Raw genomic sequence first — 22,579 nt, 5'->3', positions numbered from 1 at the left:
AAAGCAAATAGTGCTGGCACAACTTGAAAATCTTTTACCTTTGTCATAGCTTGTTTCAGCATGGTTTTTGAAAAACTCTGCAGGTGGGGAAGCTGCAGAACCGTAACAATTTAAAAAATAAAATTAAAAAATAATTAGAAATCAGATTTTTGGTCCCCCCCAAAAAAGCACACAGGTAGGGGTGTGGCTGTACACCTTGTGTGAAAGAGCAGCATGCAGTCACTTATAATGAGGTTGGTCAATAACTGAAGTGGTCCGACCCTTTGCCCCATGCTGTAGTGGACCGAATACGTGAATGTAACAGACCAAAGCATTTAGAGGGCTGGCGGAAAGCCCTTTAATGAAAAGGTCTCGCCTATTGCCTTACAAAATGGGCTTTGCCCTGAAATAATTTACAATTCAGGGGTGTGGAATTCCAATAGCCAGACTCCCAGGACTTTTTTTGGGGTCAAGGATAAGAAGTTGTTCTGCTTATTGCCTTGGAACAAGTATGCCCAACTCACTGCAGCACAAACCCTTTGGCTGCCAGTTTACAATACCAGATTATGGATCAGGGAAGGGAATTGTCTGCTGTTAAGGTAATATTTAAGTCCTTAAGTTAATGCTGTTCCAACTTGTACTAACGGTTTATTAATGCAAAGGTTTTTTTAATAGAGTGAGTGTTCTACAAAACAGTTGTAAGCTCGGACTGCACTGCTCAGTGGTACCAGTACAAAAATGAGTACACGTGTTTGCAAAGTTTACCAATAATGAGGCTACGTATAATGCCCACAGAATTCTCTCTGAAAAGGTGCAAATATTTGCAGAGGCTTGAAAGCAAGATGGAGGTTTTTGCTTTCAAATTAAAATGTTCACAAAAATAATGCAACTAGAAAACAAACGTTCTACTCACCTACTGTAAAGTTTTAGGTACCATTTCTTTGAAGACTCTAGTAAAGTTTGTTGATGCATGCTGGTATTCCCAAAAAATATTCATAATGGCAAATCAGTGCAACTAGTTTCAACAAGATTGGTAAAGCTTAGTTTTGGGAGCGGTCGGGTCCTAATCATCATAACAAACATTGGCAAAAAGCAATAATACTTTTTTGGTCCCAGAAAGCACACATTGCCACACTAGCCCCTGGCACTGAACAAAACTACTTTGTGTGCAGACATGCTCCTGGTGAACAAGCAGAATGCAGTCATTTACAGTGAAGCCTGTCTATAGATAGGCCAAGACAGAATTTTCATAGAAACAAGATGTTTCAGTTAACTCAAGACCAAATTAGAGGCACTATTCTTCAATAAGCCACAAAAGTACACATGGTATATGCCCTTGCATTAGTGCAGGTATACAGCTTTCATGAGTTCACAATAATTTACATATGTAGGCTGAGAAATCTTATTCCTAGAAACTATTTGTGAATTGCATTTTTCTCACAAGCTAACTATGCATGTATAAATTTGTTCATGCAAAAATTTGTTGAGCGTTTAGAAGTTAACTTTCCCTACAGCCACTTTCCCAGCTCCCTTTCCCCAGCTCACTCCCCCACTGTAGAGGAAGTACTTTTACCTTGGTCGGGAGTACATTTCCAACCTTTCTCTGTATGGGAAGAGATTAGAGAATCACTGGTGAAATCCTCTATAACATGCAAGTTAGTAGGTCTGCACAGACTCAAAAGTGCATTCCAACCCTAGAACTATTGCTAAACGCTACCTCCAGCCCCAGTATGTAGATCTACGGATAGGTGGCGAAGTGTGGGAATTGCTAGAATTCAAACCCTACTATAGTTTTAGCCCTGGCACTATCAGGCAGGTTATTATCAGAGCTCTTATACGAGATTACTGCCATAATTTATCACTGGACTATGTGGCACCAAAGGGACAAGAGAATTTTTCTTTTTTTAACAGGACATCCAGATTTATGAAGCAACTTGTTCCATAGACAAGTAGATATTTTATTAAATTCCACACCCCTGCAGTTTCTGTAAGGAAAAAAAAAAGGCTTGGGCGGCATTCATTCTGGACATGCTTCAGTTTCTGTGGTTTTCATGTAAGGAGTCATATGGCGTATGTATTTTTTTTATTTTAGCTTTAGTTTAGAAAATTTGCTCATGGCAATACATTTTTTTTTATTTTTTTTCTAAGTGTTGGTTTTTCAGAAGTTGAACCTTGTGACTGTTTGTCTGGGGCGGGAACTTTGGTGAAGAAACATTTCATAAAGAGGGGCTAGCACTGAAGCAATACTGTGTGACCAAATTAACCCCCATACATAAGTTTGATACTCGAGGATTGAGAAACAAACAGACAAACACCAGTGTAATAGGATTTTAAGCACTGTCCACAGTCCAGACACTGGGCAAACTACATTAGAATCCATCAGATGCTAAAGCTGGAAGGAAATGCAGGACTATGGCTGCCTGCAAGTCCTGCCCTTCCCCAAGTCACTTTCTATAAAGTACCCATTATCAATCCAGGAGGGCAAAAATACATTAGAACTGCAAAGCATCTGTCAAGAGGATGTATAAGCAGCTTGTAAGGACCAACTTTTTTCTGCAAATTTTACCACCCAAATGCATAAAATTGCAGCAGAAGGCCCTTGGAATTGTGGAGACTTCCATTTCCTACAGTCACTGCTAACCCCTGGGGAATGTAACATTTACACTATGAAAATAACACCATAGACAAAGCATTAGGTACCTGAACCAGACATGCATTTGTTTCTAGATGAGCAAAAGGAGGGGAAACAAAGTAGCAGTATTATGGAGGTACATGGTCAGCAAGGCATAAAAATACATAACAAATTGGTACTCTTGAAACAGAAGGGAACAGGTATAAGTCTTAACAATTCATTCAATATACAACTGTCAAGCCAGTTCATGGCCATTTTGTTTTGGAGCATCTCAGTGTATATAGAGACCTTGCATACAAGTTACTCACCTTCGGTAACACTATCCCCCGGTGTAGGACTGGGTTTGGAAAGTTAAGCAGTATCTCTGCGTGCCAGTAGGTGGCACTGTGTGGCTGCACACAGACACCATGCAGCTCTGGAAATGATGTACATAGCCTATATAGGATCCACTTCTGTGAGCAGCCATTAGTTGCTTTCATGGCTCAGACACAGAGCCCCGATAGCAAATTGGTAATAAACGGTGTGCAGATTGCTAGACTTGGGATCTTATTAAAGGAAATAGGCCACCCACAAAATGGGAAGGATGAAAGGGTCGGTGAGGAATCTGCAGCTAGAGTCTCTACGAGAAAGAGCGCTATCAAAGTTTAAGTAATGTCTGACAGACTCCCAGCCACAGATGCCACACCTTTTGACTAGATACCAAAAGTAATACCTAGTTGGGAGAGGAGTCTTGGTATGGACTCAAACCAGAAAGTCCTGCAGGACTGAGCAGGCAAAACGCCAGACAATAGTGCTTCGAGAATGTATGAAAAGATATCCACGTAGCAGCCTAGAAGAGATACTATGCATGCCAACACAGTGGTCGCAGCTTTCACCCTGGTAGAGTAAGCATGCAATCCCCCCGGCGGCATTTTTTAGCCAATGCGTAGCAGGTTTAAAAGGAATGCAAAATCCAGCAGGAGGTTGTTCTCTACAACACAGCCTTGCCCATTTTTTTCCCAGTGCTCCAGAGAACCCCACAAAGAGCTGATCGTCCACCTGGTGTTCTTTGGTAAGATCTATGTAAAAGCTTAGCGCTCTTCTGGGATCCAGCCGATAGAGTATCTCCTCCTTCCTAAAGGGGTGAGGCGGAGCATAGAACACCAGCTCTATGATGTTTTGAACAGCGTAACAACTCCAGGCCAGAAAAAAAAAACCACACCAGTGTCCACAAAACCAGCTTGCCTGGGAAAAAGGTGATGTATGGAGGGTTGACACAAACACGGTCTTTAGGGTGAGAAGCTGATGTGAGGGGCTAGAAGGGAGCACATGACAAATGTGAGGACCAATGTCCCACTGTGGCATGACAAAGGGAAATGGAGGATATAGAGGTTGTAAATCTTTCAAAAGGTGTATAACTGAAGACTGAAACAAGGAGGGCTGAGCCAGCAACTGCAAAAAAGCTGGAAAGTACCGCTTAACCGTGCCCAGAGCAAAGCTTAGAAGGGCTAGGGACATAAATAACTTGGCTTGAACAGGCGGGACCGCCAGCCTTGCACCACACCAAGCCACAAATCTGTTCCAATGACAGGCATATACAGTTTTTGTTGAGGAATGCCAGGCTGCCAAGACAATATCAACAGGAGGAGGGGGCATAGGTGGTCAGCTGTAGCCACTCAATCCCCAAGCGTGAAGACGTTGATTGCAAAAGCCTAAGTGCAAAACCCTGCCTTGCTGTGACAGGGGATCCTCCCGGCAGGGCAGCCTGATTGGAAGACAGATGCTCAAGCCCAGGAGTTCTGGATAACATACCCTCTGTGCCCAATCGGTCATGATCTAACCAACTAGGGGTGTAGAGGTATCGCCAAAAAGGCATACAGGTGTCCCCGTATTTCAGCAGAGGCAGACCACGTCTCCGAGAAACACCTTGGAATTTTCAACGCTAAGAAAACGCAGTGGCGTCAAACAGATTGAGCCAAGTTTTCCACCTCCATTTTTGAAGTGACCTTGCACCACCTCTGACGGCTGAGCTCATCCACCCTGGTATTGAACGATGCGGCCAGGTGGTTGACCCCAAGGAACATACCTGGGCAGTCAAGTCATTTCCAGAGGTGCAGGGCCTCCAGCACATGGTGTGACCTCCCATCCCACCCCGCCTCTTGCAGTACCACATGGCAGAGGGGTTGTTCCAGAGCACATGTTAGCCTGCCTTTGATAGATGAAAGGCTTTCAACACCAAGCCGATAGCATAGAGTTCCAGAAGGTGGCTATGAAGCCAATACGCAAGAGGATCTGTTCTCCATCTCCCCCAGATGGCTACTCCAAACCACAAGTGATGGATCGGTCACCACTATCCGCTCTGGGTGGGGAAGGGAGAGGCGTATGCCACTGACCAAATCGTAGTCCGGTTTCCACAAATGCAGATCTTTTGCAGTCTCTTAAAATCTGAACGGGGGTCGGTGAGTTCCATTGATGTTGAGCCCACAGGATTCAGATCCCACAGCAGAGCTTACATATGCCACCTTGCATGCTCAACCATCAGGATGCTGGAGGCCATTAGTCCCAGCAGCCTCTTAGTCGACTTCACTGAAATCCAGAACAGAGGTCGAGCGATCAGGATCATAGCCTTAACGCCTTTCACTCTTTCCCAGGGAAACGGCACGAAACCGATCCATGTCCAGAATGGTTCAGATAAAAGGGAGCGTCCGAGTCAGGTGTGATTTTGGCATGATAGTGAACCCCAAAGAGGATAGCAGGTTCACCGCAGTCTGGAGGTAGTTGACTACCTGGGGTGAGTCTGACTTCAGTCAGTCATCAAGGTAGGGGGATGAGTGGGACCCCTGACCTCCAAAGATGCGCTACCATCACTTTTGTGAACACCTGAGGGGGAACTGATAAGACAAGGGAGCACAGCATACTGAAAGTGCTCCTGTCTCACCATGAACCATAGGTAGTGCTGGCGGGATGACAGGACAGGGTTTATGGTCCAACGCCACCATCTAGTCTCCTGAGTCGAGGGCAGACAAGATCTTGAAAAGTGTGAGCATTTTGAATTTTTCTTCAGAGGAGGCATGGAAAGGGTTTGGGTCTAAAAACTGGATCAATACCTTAGTCCTTCTTGGGCAGTAGAAAGTAGCAGGAACAACCACCATGTCCTACTTCGGACATAAGCACCCTCGTTAGCCCCTTTGGCCAAAAGAGCTGGCAATTACTGCCACAAAACTGATTGATGGAACCACGGTCAGTCGCTAGGGGAACAGTTGAAGTGGCATTGGAGAAGGAAGGGTCGGGCGTCGGCCTTCCAAAAGATTTGCAGGACTGTCCTGTCTTAGGTTCTAGCCTGCCAACCCAGCTGGCATATTTGGACCCTGCCTCCCTTCAGGAAACCGTGCTCCACTAAGGACATGCTAAAGGGGTTTAGCAGGTGGAAGCTTGGGGTGCAGTGGACGGAGTAGTCCATTGACCTTTACCGCAGGAGCACCATGGCCTTCCGCAAAACGGCTGGGTGCCTCGAGGAGGTGTGATTGGCTGGCTGTATGGGGGTACCATTGCCAAAGCCATGACAGTAGCGGTACGGCTGATCCGTCTGGCGAGTTGGGGGACAGAATTTGATAGGAGGTTGAAGTTGCACCAACTCGACATATGAAGGGGAAAATTGGGGGCCTAGTCTTCAGGCACTGATTGAGTCAGCATAAAGACATCGGGAACTGGTGTGGACAATGGAACCAGAGGAAGATTAGAGAAGGCAGTCCAGTTATGGGCTCAGGAGGTAAAAATGGCGCAGACAGAAAACCCGCTGGCAGTAACCCAGGTGGAGAACCTTGCAATTCTGTCACCCGCAAGCAAGCCAGAGGGAGTTAGTAAGGATTAGAGTAAGAGCATGGCCACATAGAACTCTTCAATCCGATTATAAGTGGCAGACAGTCCTGGAAACTCTGGTTGCGCCACAACCTGTAGGATTGGCTCTGAAGTCTATTTACTGAGGGAGAGAGCGAGACGGATATATTTGGTACTGCCCCAGCATCTTCCCAGGCGAGTGGCGGAAGGAGCAGAGGCACATAGATTTGCGTTTCTTCTTCGACTTACCCAAGGACTTGGATTGAGACTATCAACCACTGGAACGACTCCAGCGACTTCTGGCTCTCAAATGAGACCAGGACCAAAGTTTGGAATTAGACCTGCTTTAGTTGCAGAATCTTACATTGCTTGGCGATGTGGAGTTTGCTGTGCATTATCATATGGCCTTTGGGTTTATCAACTTAAAGTCACTGCAGGCCTTAACAGTCATGGCACAACCAAAAGGTACGTTTGGTGGGTATCTATCAAACACTTGTTTGAGACAGTATTTACAGGGCTTAAAACCAGTCGTTTTGGGAGGAGACTGGTCACTTGCACCCTGTAAAACACCTTATTTTGATCGAGGTATGGCTCTCAACGAGGTGAGGTAGCTACTGATCCGCATCTGGTGGTACAGAAAGAATCTGACAGCAGTGTGCAGGAGTGGTGCCTATACAGGCTCCATACATCACTTCGAGTCTAAACGATGTCGATGTGACGCGCATGTTGCTGCCTAACAGCATGCAGAGGTACTGTTGAAAAGTTTCCAGATACAGTCTGATGTCTGGGGGGGTGAGGGGGGGGGGGGGGGAAGACAGGCTAGGAATCTGCAGCTAGAAGTCTATCGGAAAGTTCAATAAAACAGTATTACACACCAGGACCTTACCTGCTAATTTCAGTCTTATTAGCTAATGCATCCTGCAACAAGGCAAAGTCAGCTGGAAAAATATCCAACTCAAGTCTGCGTTGATTCACCTCATTCTTGCCAGTTTCTTAATTTGGTAACCAGAAAATAAACTTTAAACTTCCAATATTCAGAAAGAGTATAAAGGTCGATTGTCAAATAATAGTATTTAATACGCCCACTTTCAGAAGAATTCAGCAAACTTCAAGAAGTTTCACGTAACTGAGCTTTTCCCAAATGCCGCGTTTCACAACGCTCAGCAAAAGCTTCTCACAGCTAGCACCTACCCATGGACCACCCTGCATCTTTCAATCAAGATCATTCGACCTAATTAACACAAAAAGCTCTGGAGATGCACTTTAGACTTCATTTCCTTCCTAACTTAGCTAATCCTGAAGAGATGCATTCAATTGCTTAATGAAGGAAATCTGACTCAAAATCCTTGCTCGTACAGAACGTGGCATAAAACATCAAATTCATGCCATACAGTTTTACAGTACTAGGTAATTAAAAAAATATATATTTACTAGAGGGGATCACATTGCTCTCTTTATGCCAGAAGTAGTTTAGTTTGCATTGCTCTTAAATGTAATTAATTTAAGTACTGCATTGATGTTTTAGGTATTTCAAATGTGTTTTATCTTTTGGTTACTTCCATATCTAAGATTGTTTGTTGCACAGATGCTACTGGCTCGGATGAAGAAAGAGACCCAAAAAAGGAAGTAAATAAAAAAAGCTTCATACCTTATGGATAAAAGGTGCATTGGCAGCCTGTAAAGAAACTCAAACTCCAAGATTAATTTTTGCAGTCTTCCATAGGGCGAGGAAAGGCCATTTTTGGAGGATCATTCCCATTTTTTCCTGGATTTAGCATTGCTTTTCTTGACCCAGAGCATATACATTGGGAACCTGACATAAATGCCCCAATGTCGAGACCCCTAAAGGTGATGACTAATTGGCTACTACCCCATTGGCATATTTAAGTTACTTCTAAGTGCCTATTAGATGGTATGCTGGGCACCCAGAGCCTATGTTAAATGTCACTACTGGCCTACAACACTGATTGTGCCACCCCAACAGTTACTAAGTGAAAACATGGCTCTAGGCTTGCCACTGCAGCCTATACTGGTAGTTTTAAAACTGCAAATTCGACCTGGCAAAAAAAAAAAAAAAAAACCTTTGCCAGGTCTAACCCTTTTCTTTCTTTGTAATACCTATGTTACCCCTAAGGTCAGTCCTAAGTGCCCATTGGGCTGTATGCATGGGTTTTAAAAAGTAGGACATGTGTATTTATGTTTTACATGTCCTGAAAGTGAAAAATCTCCAAAGTTGTTTTTCACTGTGGGAAAGATGGCTCTCCCATAAACACTTTACAATGTATAACTTCAGTTCGGAATAGACAAAAATATAGTTCATGGGTTCACATTAATTGCAATTCAAAATCTAAACTGAAGGTAAAGTCGGATTTTAAATTACCATGCAACTTTTAGAAGGTTGCTAATTTTCTGTCTAAAGCCTCTTGTAGCCCTCTGAGCAATAAACCCCAGCTGTTACCTGGCAACCTGCTTCAAGGTGTGAAATTCTCAGGAAAGGTAAAAAATGTCCTTGACTGGTAGGTGGCGTGCCTCCTCTTGATAGGAATGTATTAAGGATAAGGCCACCTACTATACCAGCTCCAAAGGGGCAACCTTTGTCATAGGCAGATTTATCCAACACCTATGCCAGCCCCTTCTATTCTCTAAGTAACCAGTGTGACACCAATCACAGTTTTGCAGCAGGATTTTGTTTTTCTTTCTCTCTCTACACACACACACACACACACACCTCAGGGGTGTGTCCAGAGCGCCGATACCGTGAAGGAAGATTGTGACATCTTGGCTTTGAGCAGAGTGATGCACTGTGTGACGGTTTAGTGCCAAGCCCCCAGGAAGTGATGAGGCGGCATGGTTGCCCATGGGAATTCTAATCCTATTGATTAGGGAGTCTACACCCCCCCCTCCCCCTCTACCCACCCCACCCCTCCCCACCACAACCACCCTTCAACAAGCTAGGGATAGGCTTAAAAGTAGAAAACCCCTGGAACCCAGGACTGACCCTGCTCTTTCACCTGTGAAGAGAAACCCCAAGGATTAGACCAGTTCGTACCTGAAGCCAGGACAGAAGAGTGTTATACAGGGGCTAGTTGGCTAGCCTTCTTTTAATCTCCAGGAACACAAAGCTTGAGGAAACCAACAAAAAGCCCAGCTGACCAGTTCCAGCTGTATTTGCCCTGGACCCTGCTGGTGGGTTCGGAGAGATTGAGTTGAACTTGTCAAGTTTTGCCCAAAAGAGCCTGGAGCCCTGGCTGGGGTGACTCTTTAACATGTATTTTATTTTTATAAATTGTACTGGGATTTTTATGGTTTGGGGTTTTTGACTCAACTGTTTTGATATTGATAAATGCTTTACACTTGTTTGGCTAAGCCTGACTCCACTGTACAAAAACAACTGAGGACCAAGCTAAGCTTCAAAATAAAGTTCCCTAACCTGATGCAGAATACTAGGCGAGGTCTCACAAGTACCCCAAATAATCCACTCACACGCAGGTTCACTATAGGACAAAAAACAGACACCGGTTATGCACTCAGAGGCTCTTTGCCTCTCTGGTCAAATTGTATAGTTAAGGGAACAGAAATGGCTAAAAGTAGAAAACCATAATCCAAAACAAAATGTGAAAAACCTACAATATTTGAATGCCAGGGTGGAAGAAGAAGAAAAAAAAACAAGTATTGGCATAGCCAATAGGTCTCGCTTTTGGAACCTTATAAGGATTTAGTTATGCAGCACAATATCATTGGTGCAACAACTGTTGCATGGTTAAACACTTATAAGGTCCCAAAGGCAAGACCTATTGGCTATGCCAATGCTTGTTTTTTTCAGGCAGGCCTGCCAAGGGGGGGGGGGGGGGAGAGATCTTATCTGGAGGGAGAGGAGGGGACAGATAACAGTGCTGTGTGCTCACTTGTCAGCGCCAGGCTCAATGGGAGCCGTAGCCGGGCCTCAATGACCCACACAAGAGGTCATTAATGGCTGCGGATCCAGGTGACGGAACAGCTGCACAAAGGATGCTTTTATGGAGGCATCTTGAGCCACTGCACAAGACAGGCAATGGGCAGAGGGGTTATCATACAAGTGCACGGGAAGTGAATGGAAACCGGGGAGATACAGGAGAGAGGGGATGACAAGAAGCACATTGGAAAACAGCCTGAGGCACAAGGGAAGTGTGGGCGAGACCACTAGAGAGAAGCGCACAGGGAAAACGGCAACCATCACACTAGGCATACGGGGAAAATACGGGATATCTGAGGCAAAGGGTAAATGCAGGAGAGGTCACTGGAGGCACACTTAACAGCAGAGGTCATAGGTGACACGGGGGAATAAATGGCGCTCACTGAAGGTACAGAAGAAATCAAGAGGATGACGGGCTATCCAGGCGAAATCGCTGGATGCACAAGAGAACCAGCAGAGATCGCAGGGGCGCGAGGGAAAACCAATCGAGACAATCGTAGGAGGGGGAATCATTGAAGGTACAGAGGAAAAGCAGCAGGGAACCCCGAAACACGGGGTTGATCCATAGAGACAGAGGGAGAGATGGCGTTGGAGCCTACGGGGAAACAGTAGGAATGACAGGGGAACACAGGCGCACTCTCCGGTGGCGTGAGGGGACGATCGATGACGGGGCAGGGCAAATAACAGACCCCACCCAGGGGCTTAACTGTACCCATACGTGATGTTGGATTAAAAAAAATAGGGGAGGGGTGGGGGGGGGGAAGGTCGGAGAGAAGGTCGGCAGCTGGGAAGCGGCGGCAACTGCCGGTAAGAATATGTGCAAGAAACCTGGTAAAGTGTAGAAATGTGGCACATGTAGAGGGCGAGAGAGGATCAGCAGTGAATGAGGGGGTGGAGAGGAGGCTCTGAGGGAGAGTGAGGGCTAAAGGCCGAGAGGAAAGGCAGATGGCGCGTGAAGTGGCTGGTGTGAAAGAGCAGCAGAGAAGAGGGCAGAGATGAGGCTCTGAGGGAGAGAGACGGCTAAAGGCAGAGTGGAAAGCCAGATGGCGATTGTGCGCGTTGCCAGCAAAAGCGTGTGGTAGCACTTTGAAAACCCACTTACTAAATGTCTCGCCTGAGACAGCGCATGCACTGGCTCAGGCGAGACCTAAAAATCCAGTTTGACTGCGGACAATGGAAAGCGTCTGCAAGCCTGGCTCCAACATCTGTCTACTACACGGTGTATAGATGCAGCTGAGCTACAACTACAACCCAACACGAATGGAGCACTCCTGCGAACCTCATGCACAACACTGAACAATTCACACAGACCACAAACTGCAAGCCAGGCACTACAAACCGGGTAGCCTCTTGCACAAAATGGATGATATGTGCCTGCAATCCTGACTCAAACACCTCCATGCCACACTTGAACGATAGTCACAAGTTCACTGTGGCAGGATTGAAAGACCCCTCCGAAATTCACACCCGATACCAGATATTTTTCACAACTGGCACGCTATAACCCTACATTCTAGTCATGCTCGAACAGTGTAGTTTTTTTAACCTGGCCATGTAATAGCATTTCAGAGTTATGAACGCGTAACAAATTGTAAATGTATTTAATTTGGACATCTTGACAATGTAAAATTAGAACAATTTACATAGCCAATGCTTTTCTTGAAAAGCTGGTAGGTCTGGCATTACGTTGGATACCAATGGCCTAGTTTGACCAAAATGGGACAAGACTCTGCTGTACAATTCCAGCCTTCAAACAGTGCAAACTGCATTCCTGTAGCAGATTTCTAGCAGAAACAGAAAACCTAACATTAAGTAATTCCACCTAATACTCTATTGAGAAGCGAGACTTTACAGAACTTGGCTGTGTAATGCAGCATAGTCGAACAAGGAAGGAAGGCCAGATATTTACCAAAATGTCCCAGGGAGAAAACACTGCCTCATACTCATCCATTTCAGTGTGGGACTCCTGTTAGAACCCTAATTTCCAGGAGTGTAATCTCCTGGTTCCCTAAAAAAAAGTAGTAAAAGTTTAAATATGCATCAACTTTCTCTGAACGAAAGACCAGCAACAGCTGAGTTTATGACAACTGCCTGGTCAGATTCAGCAGCAGTGGAACTACTCCTCTGAAAGGATTATGCATTCCTCGAGGTCCGGTTCAACCGAAACATTGCAAATGTTTCTCCAGGATGCCTCTTCAGCTCTCTTAAAGATGGCGAACACCTGCTGAGAACACAATTATATGAAGAGTTGGAAGCATACTGCAAGGCTCACAGTTTGCAAAACTTCACAGTTAGCACAGCCTGAAAAACTTTTCTACTTGATCTTCCTAAAAGCCACAGACATTCTGGCCCAAAAACCTACCTCCTATTGACCAGTACTACAAAATCACATACAAACGGATAAGCTGCCGAACCAAGCCTCAGCAGATCAATAATGCAGTTATCATTAAAAATATTTTAACAAACAATTGCACAGCAGCCCTGGCTGGATGCAATGCCACCGTGATTTGAAAGCAGTCGGCTTCTAGGACCTTCTGTGAAAAGATACAGCACTAGTTCCAATGGAGGTGTTAAAAATTCAACGACGTGGGACGGTCTCAGGTGAACCAAAAACCATGTTCTCTATAGTTAACTGAATTCCCACAGTTTAGGCACAAGCCCTCACCTCATACCAGTCTGACCCATGACCTTCACATCTACCTTTCAAGTGTTCAGCAACACTTTTAAAGTACACTGGTTGCAAATGCCATTAGCTTCTTGCCTATCACCTACTTTCCATCCGATCACTTTTACTAGATGGATAAAAGTAATGTTAAAGCAACATAATAGTCAGAAAATCCAAAATGCAAGGTTGGACGCACAATTTGACAGTCATTTGATTAGACCATAGCAAAAACAAAAACATCTTTACATGGGATATGAAGAGTCCTAAAGGAATGTTTATACAGCACTACAAAATGGGCAATATTTCTCAGCTGAATCTACTGGGAGATCAAAGCTATTGAAATGGTCTTTCAAACCAGAATGCGGATCTAGTCAAAGTAAACTACATTTGCCCTTCTGTTTCTGCAGATAGCCATCAATAAAATACTCTTCTACAGCTCCAACAGAACTTCCAATTGTTAATGACAAACTGGTTTAAGCCCATACGACACATTCTGAACAAAATGGCTCAAAAATATTAATAGTACCATAGATCACCACCCAAATCTTTAATAAATTGAAGTAAATCCACCATGAGCCTGAAATCAGCAGAATCTGGGGTTGGAGTTTTTCGAGTGATATGAAAAAGTATTAACTTCTTGAAAAATGCAATTTGTGCAGGAAACCTATTTGGTAAACCCAACATTGAGAAAAATTAGGGCATTTCCAAGTCATTTTAAGTGGTTACACAATTGCCTCTGAAACTCTCAATGTGCCAGTTCACCCCCCCCCCCACCCCCTCAACAACTGATTTTATACATCAAATTGACAGAATAAGCTATTAATGAGCACATCAAGATGTTGCATAGTTGCTAAATATTTTGTTTCTCTCAAAAATTGATAATCGGCAAACAAAACCCTGTTTCAGAAACATTATGTGCAACTGTAAACACAACCCCACTCTGTCCCTCTATCCAATTAAATTTCTGAAATGAGACTAAGTCGCAAAAGAAGCTCCTACAAAACTGGATCATTAGAAAAGCAAGATGAGTTTTTTAAGCAAATCTTTATAGTTAAGAGGCATTATGCTCCACTGCATGATGCATCCTTGAAAAAGAGAAGAAGCAAAACTGCAGCAAATCTAAACTTTAAAGGCATTAGTACATGATTTTACAATACTTGGCAAAGCAGGCAGATGTGCAGTCCAGTTCTCACCCACCAATGATGCCTTAGGGTAATTGCTCCGCTTTATAAATTACAAATCAAAACAAATTGATAACAGGGTGAATTTTTTTCAAACTAATACAGATTACTTTAACCTCAGACTTCAGATACGCAACAGTGTTGAATAGTTCTTCCGACTTAGACATAGAGATGTAATAGCGCCATTTGATTAGGTTTTCAAAGCTTCGCTGTACATTTAAAAACTGCTCCTTTATGAAAAGGCCTTATGTTTTGAGTTTCAGGCTTTAAGCATCTCTTGGCTTCAACAAGAGCTTTCAGTCTTCATTTTATACATTTTAAATCATGAACAATACACATCATTTTACCCAGACTGGAATACAGCAAGATCGACTAGAAGAAAAAAAGAAGAAAAACCCCCAAACTAAAGTGTTTCTTTGGAGGATGGAGAAATCAGTGCAAATGAGTGTACCAAAGAACTGGGACAGTATACATGGTGCCAGTGAGACTAACAATTTTTGTTTGATTTATAAAAAAAGTTAGGGTGCAAAATTAAGTAAAAATATAAAATCTAATGTGTAAATTAGATCATTAAGCTGGTGTTTGAGAGTATGAAAAGAACGGATACTCTTGTTAACCAGGTGTATATTCTTGAATTAATTAGAAGGCTGAAACCTTAGGCCCAAGTCAGAAATGATTATAACTACGATAGTGGTTAGGAATGGTATAGGTACACTGGATTGTGAGGTTGTGGAAAAAAAGCCCATTCAAATTGTAGCCAACCGTGAGCATGCAAGCAAAGTTTGAAATTGTATATATATTGCATGGCTCCAATCATTAAAAATGTGAATAATGTTACCGGCGCTGGAGTCGTCACTTTCACCTCCTCTAGAGCCGTAAGAACTACCACGTTCTGAAAAACAGTAAGATTACACTTTTTTGCACTTCTCATAAAACACTGAAAATGAAGTGCAAGAAATTAAGTCACTCCAAAAGGACCCGCTGCCCCCTCGTAAATCGAAAACATCCAGTTTGCGAAATCACAGGCATAATTGTAAAGTCCATCAATGTATATCGCACATCAACCCTTTCACAAATGAACACGGCATCAACATTTACCCCAGTACAACAGTGTATCCCTCTGCTCCAGCAGAGGCAATTGATAAGAATGCATTAAGGATATGGCCACCTAAAAAGTTTCAGGTGAGAGCAAGATGGCAAGCACGTAGGATCGCTGTGCTAGAGCTCCTGCCCCAACGCCCCCGACTTGGCTTACCTGTGCCTGAACCAGTGGTTTTTGTCAAGGCATCTACGCTTGTCGCCACACATCCACATACAGATGGATGTATTTGCAGTTTGCTGAACAGACTAAGCAGACGCCGGACGAAAAGGAAGTCTCCAGCAGCTGCGCTAGCCTGAGGTCTAAGGGAGTAAGGAGGAGCTTGCCTGGTCAATCAGCGACGTCCTGCAAGTGTGGGTGGCCCACGCTACTACGAGAACCAGACTTACCTGGAAGGTGACTACAAGAACCAGACTTACCTGGAAAGTGAGGGGAGCAGGATCCGGTTTTATCCAGAGAAAAGACATTGTTGAAATGATTCCCAAAGTAACAAAGCAAGTTAGGGAGCTAGCTGCACAGGTGGCAGCGCACATGCAGGGGGTTGAGAGAGTTCTCCCCCAGGCATTATTAAATGACAGTACAGGCAAGCCCAGCGACTCCCTCACTACCAAATATCAGATTGAAAGTACAGGCACAGGGAAGAGGGGAAATCTGACCGAGAAACTGCAAGGTGGGGTGAGCAAAACAGTGACGACTAAGTTAGGAGAAAGGGACCTTGCCCCCTGAGGGAGACTGTATAGCCGCTCTAATCACACCACCTAATCTAGTCAACCCAACCATCCCTCCTCAGGCAGCAATTACGAACTTCTTCAAAATCAGAGGGGGGTAGGGGAGTCATACACCCCAACAGCATCTTAGCGAATTAGACCCAGAGAAAATTAAACAAATGCCACCCAAAGGTCAGGAGTCCACCTCAGTATCTGCGGATAAATTCCAGGCAGGTACAATAGTGGCAGATGTCGGACCTTTTTCATTTCACACCCTCGACCAGGATTCTCAGAGTCTACACAGGGGGCACTTAAGAATATACCGGACTCTCAGATGAACTATCAACCTGCTCTAGTTAGTGGCTTTACAACGGGGAATGAAGGGCTTCCTGTCACAGATGCTATATCAGATGGGACAGATACATTTCTCTCTCTCACAGTGGATTCCCACTCAGGCGACACTAGCTCCAGCAACAGCGAAATAGAGGATTACGCAACAACGTCTGGCTCCAGTACACTGGAAGCTCCTGAGACCACCCACAAACGTCAAAAACACCGGAGGAGTTTAAAGGTATCGAAAGGACATACTAATCCTCAAAACAGAGGGAGGGGCAATACAGGCACCAGGTTGAAGCGGGACTACTCCCACATCAGGTTCACTGCTCAGACGGCAAACCACCAACATAGCCAGCAGGATTGGGGGGGGGGGGAGGGGGAAGGACCAACAGACCCGGCTAGTGTCAATTAAGGAAAATCGTGCAGAGACCCGGGTGGATGAAAAAATAAGCATTGGCATAGCCAATAGGTCTCGCTTTTGGGACCACCTTTAGTGCATGGCTAATCACTTATAAGGTCCCAAAGGCGAGACCTATTGGCTATGCCAATGCTTGTTCTTTTTGGCTCACTTCTAGTTGACATTTGCTTCTCACAGGCATACATCTGTCAATGAAGAAAATAGCTTCCCCCTCTTTTCTCAGTACGATTACAAGAGACAAGACTTGAAAAGATGTGTGCCAATGGTCTTCCTACAGTCAAAAGGCTGAAGAAAGTGTTCTTTCAGTATTGTTACCAGTAGTGACCAATGATTCATAAGGAATAAAAAGCACATTATATTCGGAGTGTCCTAGATATTTGACACAGGAAGAGTGCTGCAGAGGCATGACCCTATCTAGGAACTTGCACTGTGCAGCTTACAGAAACTGAACACACCTTGGCACCAGTATCTCGCAATCCTTTCGTGTGCAAGCGCATATCTTATGTATGTTTGCCTAGTGAAGACCGGGCAGTGGACGAAAGAAAGCCAAGTGAGCCATTTATACTTGGGAACAGATTGCAACAAGCGTGCGCAAAGACAATAGGTCAAGCCTTTAAGACCTATTGGCTCTGCCTTTTGTTCGTGCTGTATAGCTTTGGCAAAAATTCCAATGCTGTACAGCATAATTAAAGGGGGTAAAAAGGCACGATGATATGGCCAAGTCATTATGTAGGAGTGCACATGCACCATGACGCAGGCATCATTTTACTGATCCAAGATGGATTGGTAAATTAAAAATAAAATGAAAATTTAAGTGTGAAAGCAATTTTATTTATAAAGTGAAACGACCATCAACAATTTTCTGTTTGGCCCTCTAAACAAAAAAATTTAAATTAATTTGGCCACAGGAGCAAGCGAGTAGGGGGGAGTAATCGGAGGAGAAGGTAAGGGTAGGGGTATTGGATGGGGAAGAGGAAGAAGCACTGGAGGCGGGGAGCAACAAGAAGAGTGGAGAGATGTACACAAGAGTGAGAACTACATGGGGTGAAAGGAGACAACATGGGTGAGAGCAACAGAGCGCGGGGAGGCAGGAGGATGCGCACGAGTCAGACTGCTGGAAAATGCGTTCATTCTCACGGAGTGCTTAAGCAAAGAGTAGTTCTTTAAAAGTGAGCAGTGGAAGGACAAAATTAAAGATGATATGCTCCAGGGGAGGGATAAACATAGGATGGACATGGCAAACCATTGAATATGAAGCAAGCGAGAGTGACAATAAAGCCAACTAATGGTAATCAGTGGGTGCCCTTTAAGCCCACAGTAAGTTCTTGGTAAGCTCGAAATGCGCCTTTTCCAACTAGACCACTTTTGCTGGGTACAGGGTTTTTAATATAAGTGATTTAAAAGTTTATGGAGGGTGTTGGCCCGGTTTAATACATGACTCAATTAAACTCCTGCCGAAGCGATGCCTGTCAGAATCTGGGGAGGAGCTAGAGCTGAAATAATTGTTAAATGGAAAGAATGCTGCAAAAGGACTGACATCCTGATATGGATTATTTTAAGAAAAAGAATTAAGTGAAAATGGCATGAATAAAGAATTAACACGTTAACTTTTGGAGCGATAAGAGATACTTCTTTCTGGTTGTGCATGAGACTTCATCCAACAGTTGCTTGACAGAGTGGACTTTATACTTTGAGAGGCCCCAGACGCCCTGCACGCTCCCCAGCACTAATTGATTTTCGGTGTGGGCTCTTGGGAGGCATATACTACAGGATAGAGAGGTCTGTTCACAAAGGCATTTATGAGTACGGGAAGCAGTACAGCACCAGTGCTCTTTCACATGCTATTGCACCTTTGTAAAACGGCCCCCAAACGTCCAACTCCATATTAGTGAAAATGCTAAAGAGTGCAATAAATCAAGTAATTTGTAAAGCGGGGGGGGGAGGTGAGGGGGGGGGATGCTGCTGCTACATAGTGCAGAACTTTCTATGTGTACTAACTGTAGATCAGTATTCATGTTTTAGATCTTTTGGAGTAAAAGTACGTAAAAGACTACTACATGAGCTCTGCTTCATATATGCCAATATGCTTTTCTGAATGATGCCCCTCGGTGTTCTATCATCCGACAATTGCTATTTTTCCACTTCTCTACCGGTCTTTGAGCCGCCAGGCTATTTAGAATTATTCTAGTTTTCCTGTCAGACAGTCTGCCACTTACCAGTGCTTCATTCCGACTACGGATGTTGTGAGAAAGTGGCTCTGTATATACTGTTCCCTAATAGGTACAGGGTGTACAGAGTCCACAGTCCCCCAGGGGCTGATAGAGGTTAAAGTTAGGTATGACCTTACTCTCTAAAGTGGTAGCTTGGTCGAGCAGTAAGGCAGTACCAGAGGACAGTGTAAAGCATTTGTTGTGCACACTCAGTCAGCAAATGGTCTCACACACTCCATAACAGAACTCTAGGCCAATGGTTTATATATATAAAATATATGCTTGTTTTATTTTTAGAACCACAAAGGGAATAAAAATATACTTTCTCAGAATGAGAGGTTGAATATAAATACTTTTGCAATAAGCAATGGATTTTTGTATGGTCACAGTTGGTTGCAATAAACAATCCTATTTCCTAAAAATAACAAAGCATTGAGCTCAATGGTAAATTCAGGTTATATGTAATAAATTACTTTTCTGATTACTTTTGGAATTCCATGTCTGGCTCCTAGATCCAGCCCTGGGACAATATTCAGAATCAAGTGGTGAAAGTCGACTTAATTACTGTACTGATTTTTAAATAATATTTAGCTATTTCAAAAGTTGACACTTAGAAAATATTTCAAAGAAAACATTCAATGGATCTCTAGGGCAAGAAATTCAAGTTGCAGGTAGAGTACTTTATCGTTACTTTTGTAATCCAGGTCTGAGTACCTATACTCAGCACTGGGGTCTTTATCAGAAACAGGTAAGTAATTAAGTTTGCAGAAATTGTACGATTTTAAAAGAATATTTCAAGATTGCAGACAACAACACTTAGAAGAAATTTCACAGAAAAGCAGTCAATTGTTTCCTATGGAAGAAAAAGGAGTTAAAGGTAAGTGTAGTTGTGGGTACTTTTCAGAGTCAGTGCTGGGCACCAAGATCCAGCACTGGGAGCTCACCTAAGAGCAGGTGAGTAAATTTGTTTTTGGTACTCGGCTGATTTTTGGTGAATATTTTGAGTTTTGAAAAGTTCACACTTAGAAGAATTTCCAAGAAAAAGCCAGCCAATGTTACCCTATGAGGAAAATGAAGATAGCGGTTTAAGGTTAAGTTCTCGACTGGCAGAGTTGAAGTTCTGGGCATAGACTCAGGGGTCTCCCAGTGTCAGGTAGGTACAGTCAGTTCACCCTCAGCGGTTTCAGGACGGCCGGGTGCAGAGAGAGTTGGGCCCAATGTTAGCCTATGAGGAATAGGGGGGCCTGGTTTGGTGGCTGCTGACTAGCAGGCCACGCGGCTGTGGGAGCTGGGCTCCTGGTCACTCACTCAGGGCAAGTGGGGAAGTAGGCTAGTGTAGAGATTGCACTGCCAGGGCCACTCGGGCGGCTGGGTGCAGGGTGCTTTTGAGCTGTCGGGCGCTCAATGGAAATCAATGGGAATGTTCCGGTTTGGAAAAAGGCTGCAAGCTCGGGGACGAGGATGCTTCAGGTGCCACCACCACTTCGAGAGGTAAGTTGGGTAGTTGTAGGTTAGGTGGGTACCCCGGGATTGGGCACAGAGGGCCGCAGGGCGCCGGGGTGCCTTTTGATGTTGGAAATCTTACCCTCTTGTTGATCGCGGTTGGGGTGGCACTCTGTTCTGAGGCTGCAGGCTTCTTCCGGAATGTCGAGGGGGGGTCCTTGGGTGCCGGACTCGGGGTCACAGTCGCCGTGGGGTCGTCCTCAGGGTCTTTGTCCACTCCGGCACTGGCCAGGCTTGGCTGGTGCAGAGTGTGTTGGGTCCGCGGTTCCGAGCTGCTGCCAGGGGTTAAAAATAGGTTTCTGAGTAGAGCCTCTACTCATGGGAGTCCCAGGGGCTTAGAGCCAAAAGGTAGCCAGGTCCTCCGGGGTTTGGTGAGGTTGCTGGCCACGAGAGATGCCGCGCTGGTGCAGGTCCGGGAGTCGACAGGCCGGTAGGGCTGGGGCCAAAGCAGTTGGTGTCTTCTTCCCTTTTTAGCAGCTGCAGGGCAGGTCTTTGTTCTTCTTGCTCTTCTTGTAGTTTTTCGAATCTGGGGAAGGAAGGTTCAGGGTGCCCCTAAATACTAGATTTAGGGGCGTTACAGGTAGGTGAAGGCCAGGGACCAATGGGTCCTTGTCCTGGGGTGGGTACACCCCCTATCCTGCCTCTCTCCTGTGGGAGGGGGGCAGTAGCCTAATCCTGATAGGGTAGGGCCTCCCATCTTCAAGATGGCGAGAGCCCGGAGATGTGCTTCACCTCGCCTCCCCCACCTGAGGGGTGGGGTGGGCAGGCTGGCACATCCCCTGTCCTTGTATGGGGTTTCTGGCCAAGCTTCCCGCCAGAGTGGGGGGTTGCAGTGGCCTGGGGAAACTCCAAGAGGCGGCATGCCTTTGAAGCTTCCCTTTGCTCATCCTGGGGGAGGAGATTTATCACCTCACCCAGGATGTGCATTGTTGCAGGCCCGGGAGAGCAGGGGCTCTCCCACCCAGGGGTCCAGCAACGTGTCTGCTGTGTGGCAGCCTGGGCAGCCTCAGAGCCGACGTGGATTGTAGGTTAGTTGTAAGGGGGCATCTCCAAGATGCCCTCTGGGGTGCTTAGTACATTAAATCCCACACTGGCATCAGTGTGGGTTTAATGTGCTGAGAAGTTTGATATCAAACTTCCCAGTCTTCAGTGTTGCCATTATGGTGCTGTGGAGCTCGTGTTTGACGAGCTCTCAGCACCATGTACTCTTAAATGGCAGCACTGCACTTAGTGCCCAGGAATGGACCCGGGTACTGTAGGGGCACAGGGCTCCTGCTCCTGTGCCCACACCATAGGCATAAAGCACCCAGCTAGAGGGGTGACTGATATATGCCTTGGCAGTGTAGGTGATGGGCATGGCACACAGAGATGTGTGCCATGTCGACTCTTTGTTTTGTCCTGCACCCAGACACTCAGCCTGCAAAGGCAGTGTGTGTGTGTGTAAGGGTACCGGGCCTCTAAGGGTGGCACGAGTGCTGCAGCCCCTAGAGGCCTTCCCTTGCCACAAGGCCCTGGGTACCTAGGGTACCATTTACCAGGGGCTGACATGTGGCTAGGGTTTGCCAATTTGGAGTTGGTGTGTTTTAAGGAAGGAACATAGGCCCTGGGCACCTGATTGGCAGGAGTCCAGGGTACACTTAAAGTACATTCAGCAATTTAGCAAAAAGTGGGGGCATACCATGCAAGAAAGATGGCACTTTCTCACAGATGTAGAAACCCGGCACTGGTTAAAAGTGTAGCTCGCCGAGCATTAATCATAATAGAAGGTTTGGAATGGTGCTACAGGTCACACAAGTAATAAAAAAGGCTGCACCCCTGTTTATACTTGTACATGTGTAAAGTGGGTGCAGTGCCGCCTAATGCCCCTCTGGATAAGCCATTCTAGACGGCCATTCGTACATCGCATTTCAGCTGACCACTTAGCGAGAGCTGGCTTCAGGCATGCACCCTGTATTGCTTATTATTAGTGTTTCGAACAATTTGCATAACACTAGTTGTGAACTTTATTCCAGTTTGCCAATACTCTGAATTCCGACGAGCTGAAAGGCGAGTGCTCCCATATTTCCAGGCAATTAATGTAT

The 22,579-nt window shown here is 45.1% G+C and overlaps 1 protein-coding gene across 4 annotated transcripts in view; it reads right to left on the bottom strand.

Annotated features, from left to right (window-relative positions):
* Positions 1 to 22,579, bottom strand: part of EIF4H (eukaryotic translation initiation factor 4H) — a 147,904-nt gene that overhangs the window by 12,449 nt on the left and 112,876 nt on the right. Inside the window, exon 7 of one of the 4 annotated variants that reach the window (XM_085649772.1) lies at positions 15,064 to 15,117. The exons of the other annotated variants lie outside the window; for them this stretch is intronic. Within the exon in view, the coding sequence (XP_085505898.1) occupies positions 15,064 to 15,117 (54 nt within the window). The remainder of the gene's footprint in view (positions 1 to 15,063; positions 15,118 to 22,579) is intronic. 4 annotated transcript variants of the gene reach the window in all.

The sequence above is a fragment of the Triturus cristatus genome, chromosome 3_2 (assembly GCF_964204655.1).
Source record: "Triturus cristatus chromosome 3_2, aTriCri1.1, whole genome shotgun sequence".
In the NCBI taxonomy this organism is placed as follows: Eukaryota; Metazoa; Chordata; class Amphibia; order Caudata; family Salamandridae; genus Triturus; species Triturus cristatus.
The sequence above is the reverse complement of the archived record's forward strand: the minus strand, read 5'-3'. Positions and strand labels throughout refer to the sequence as shown.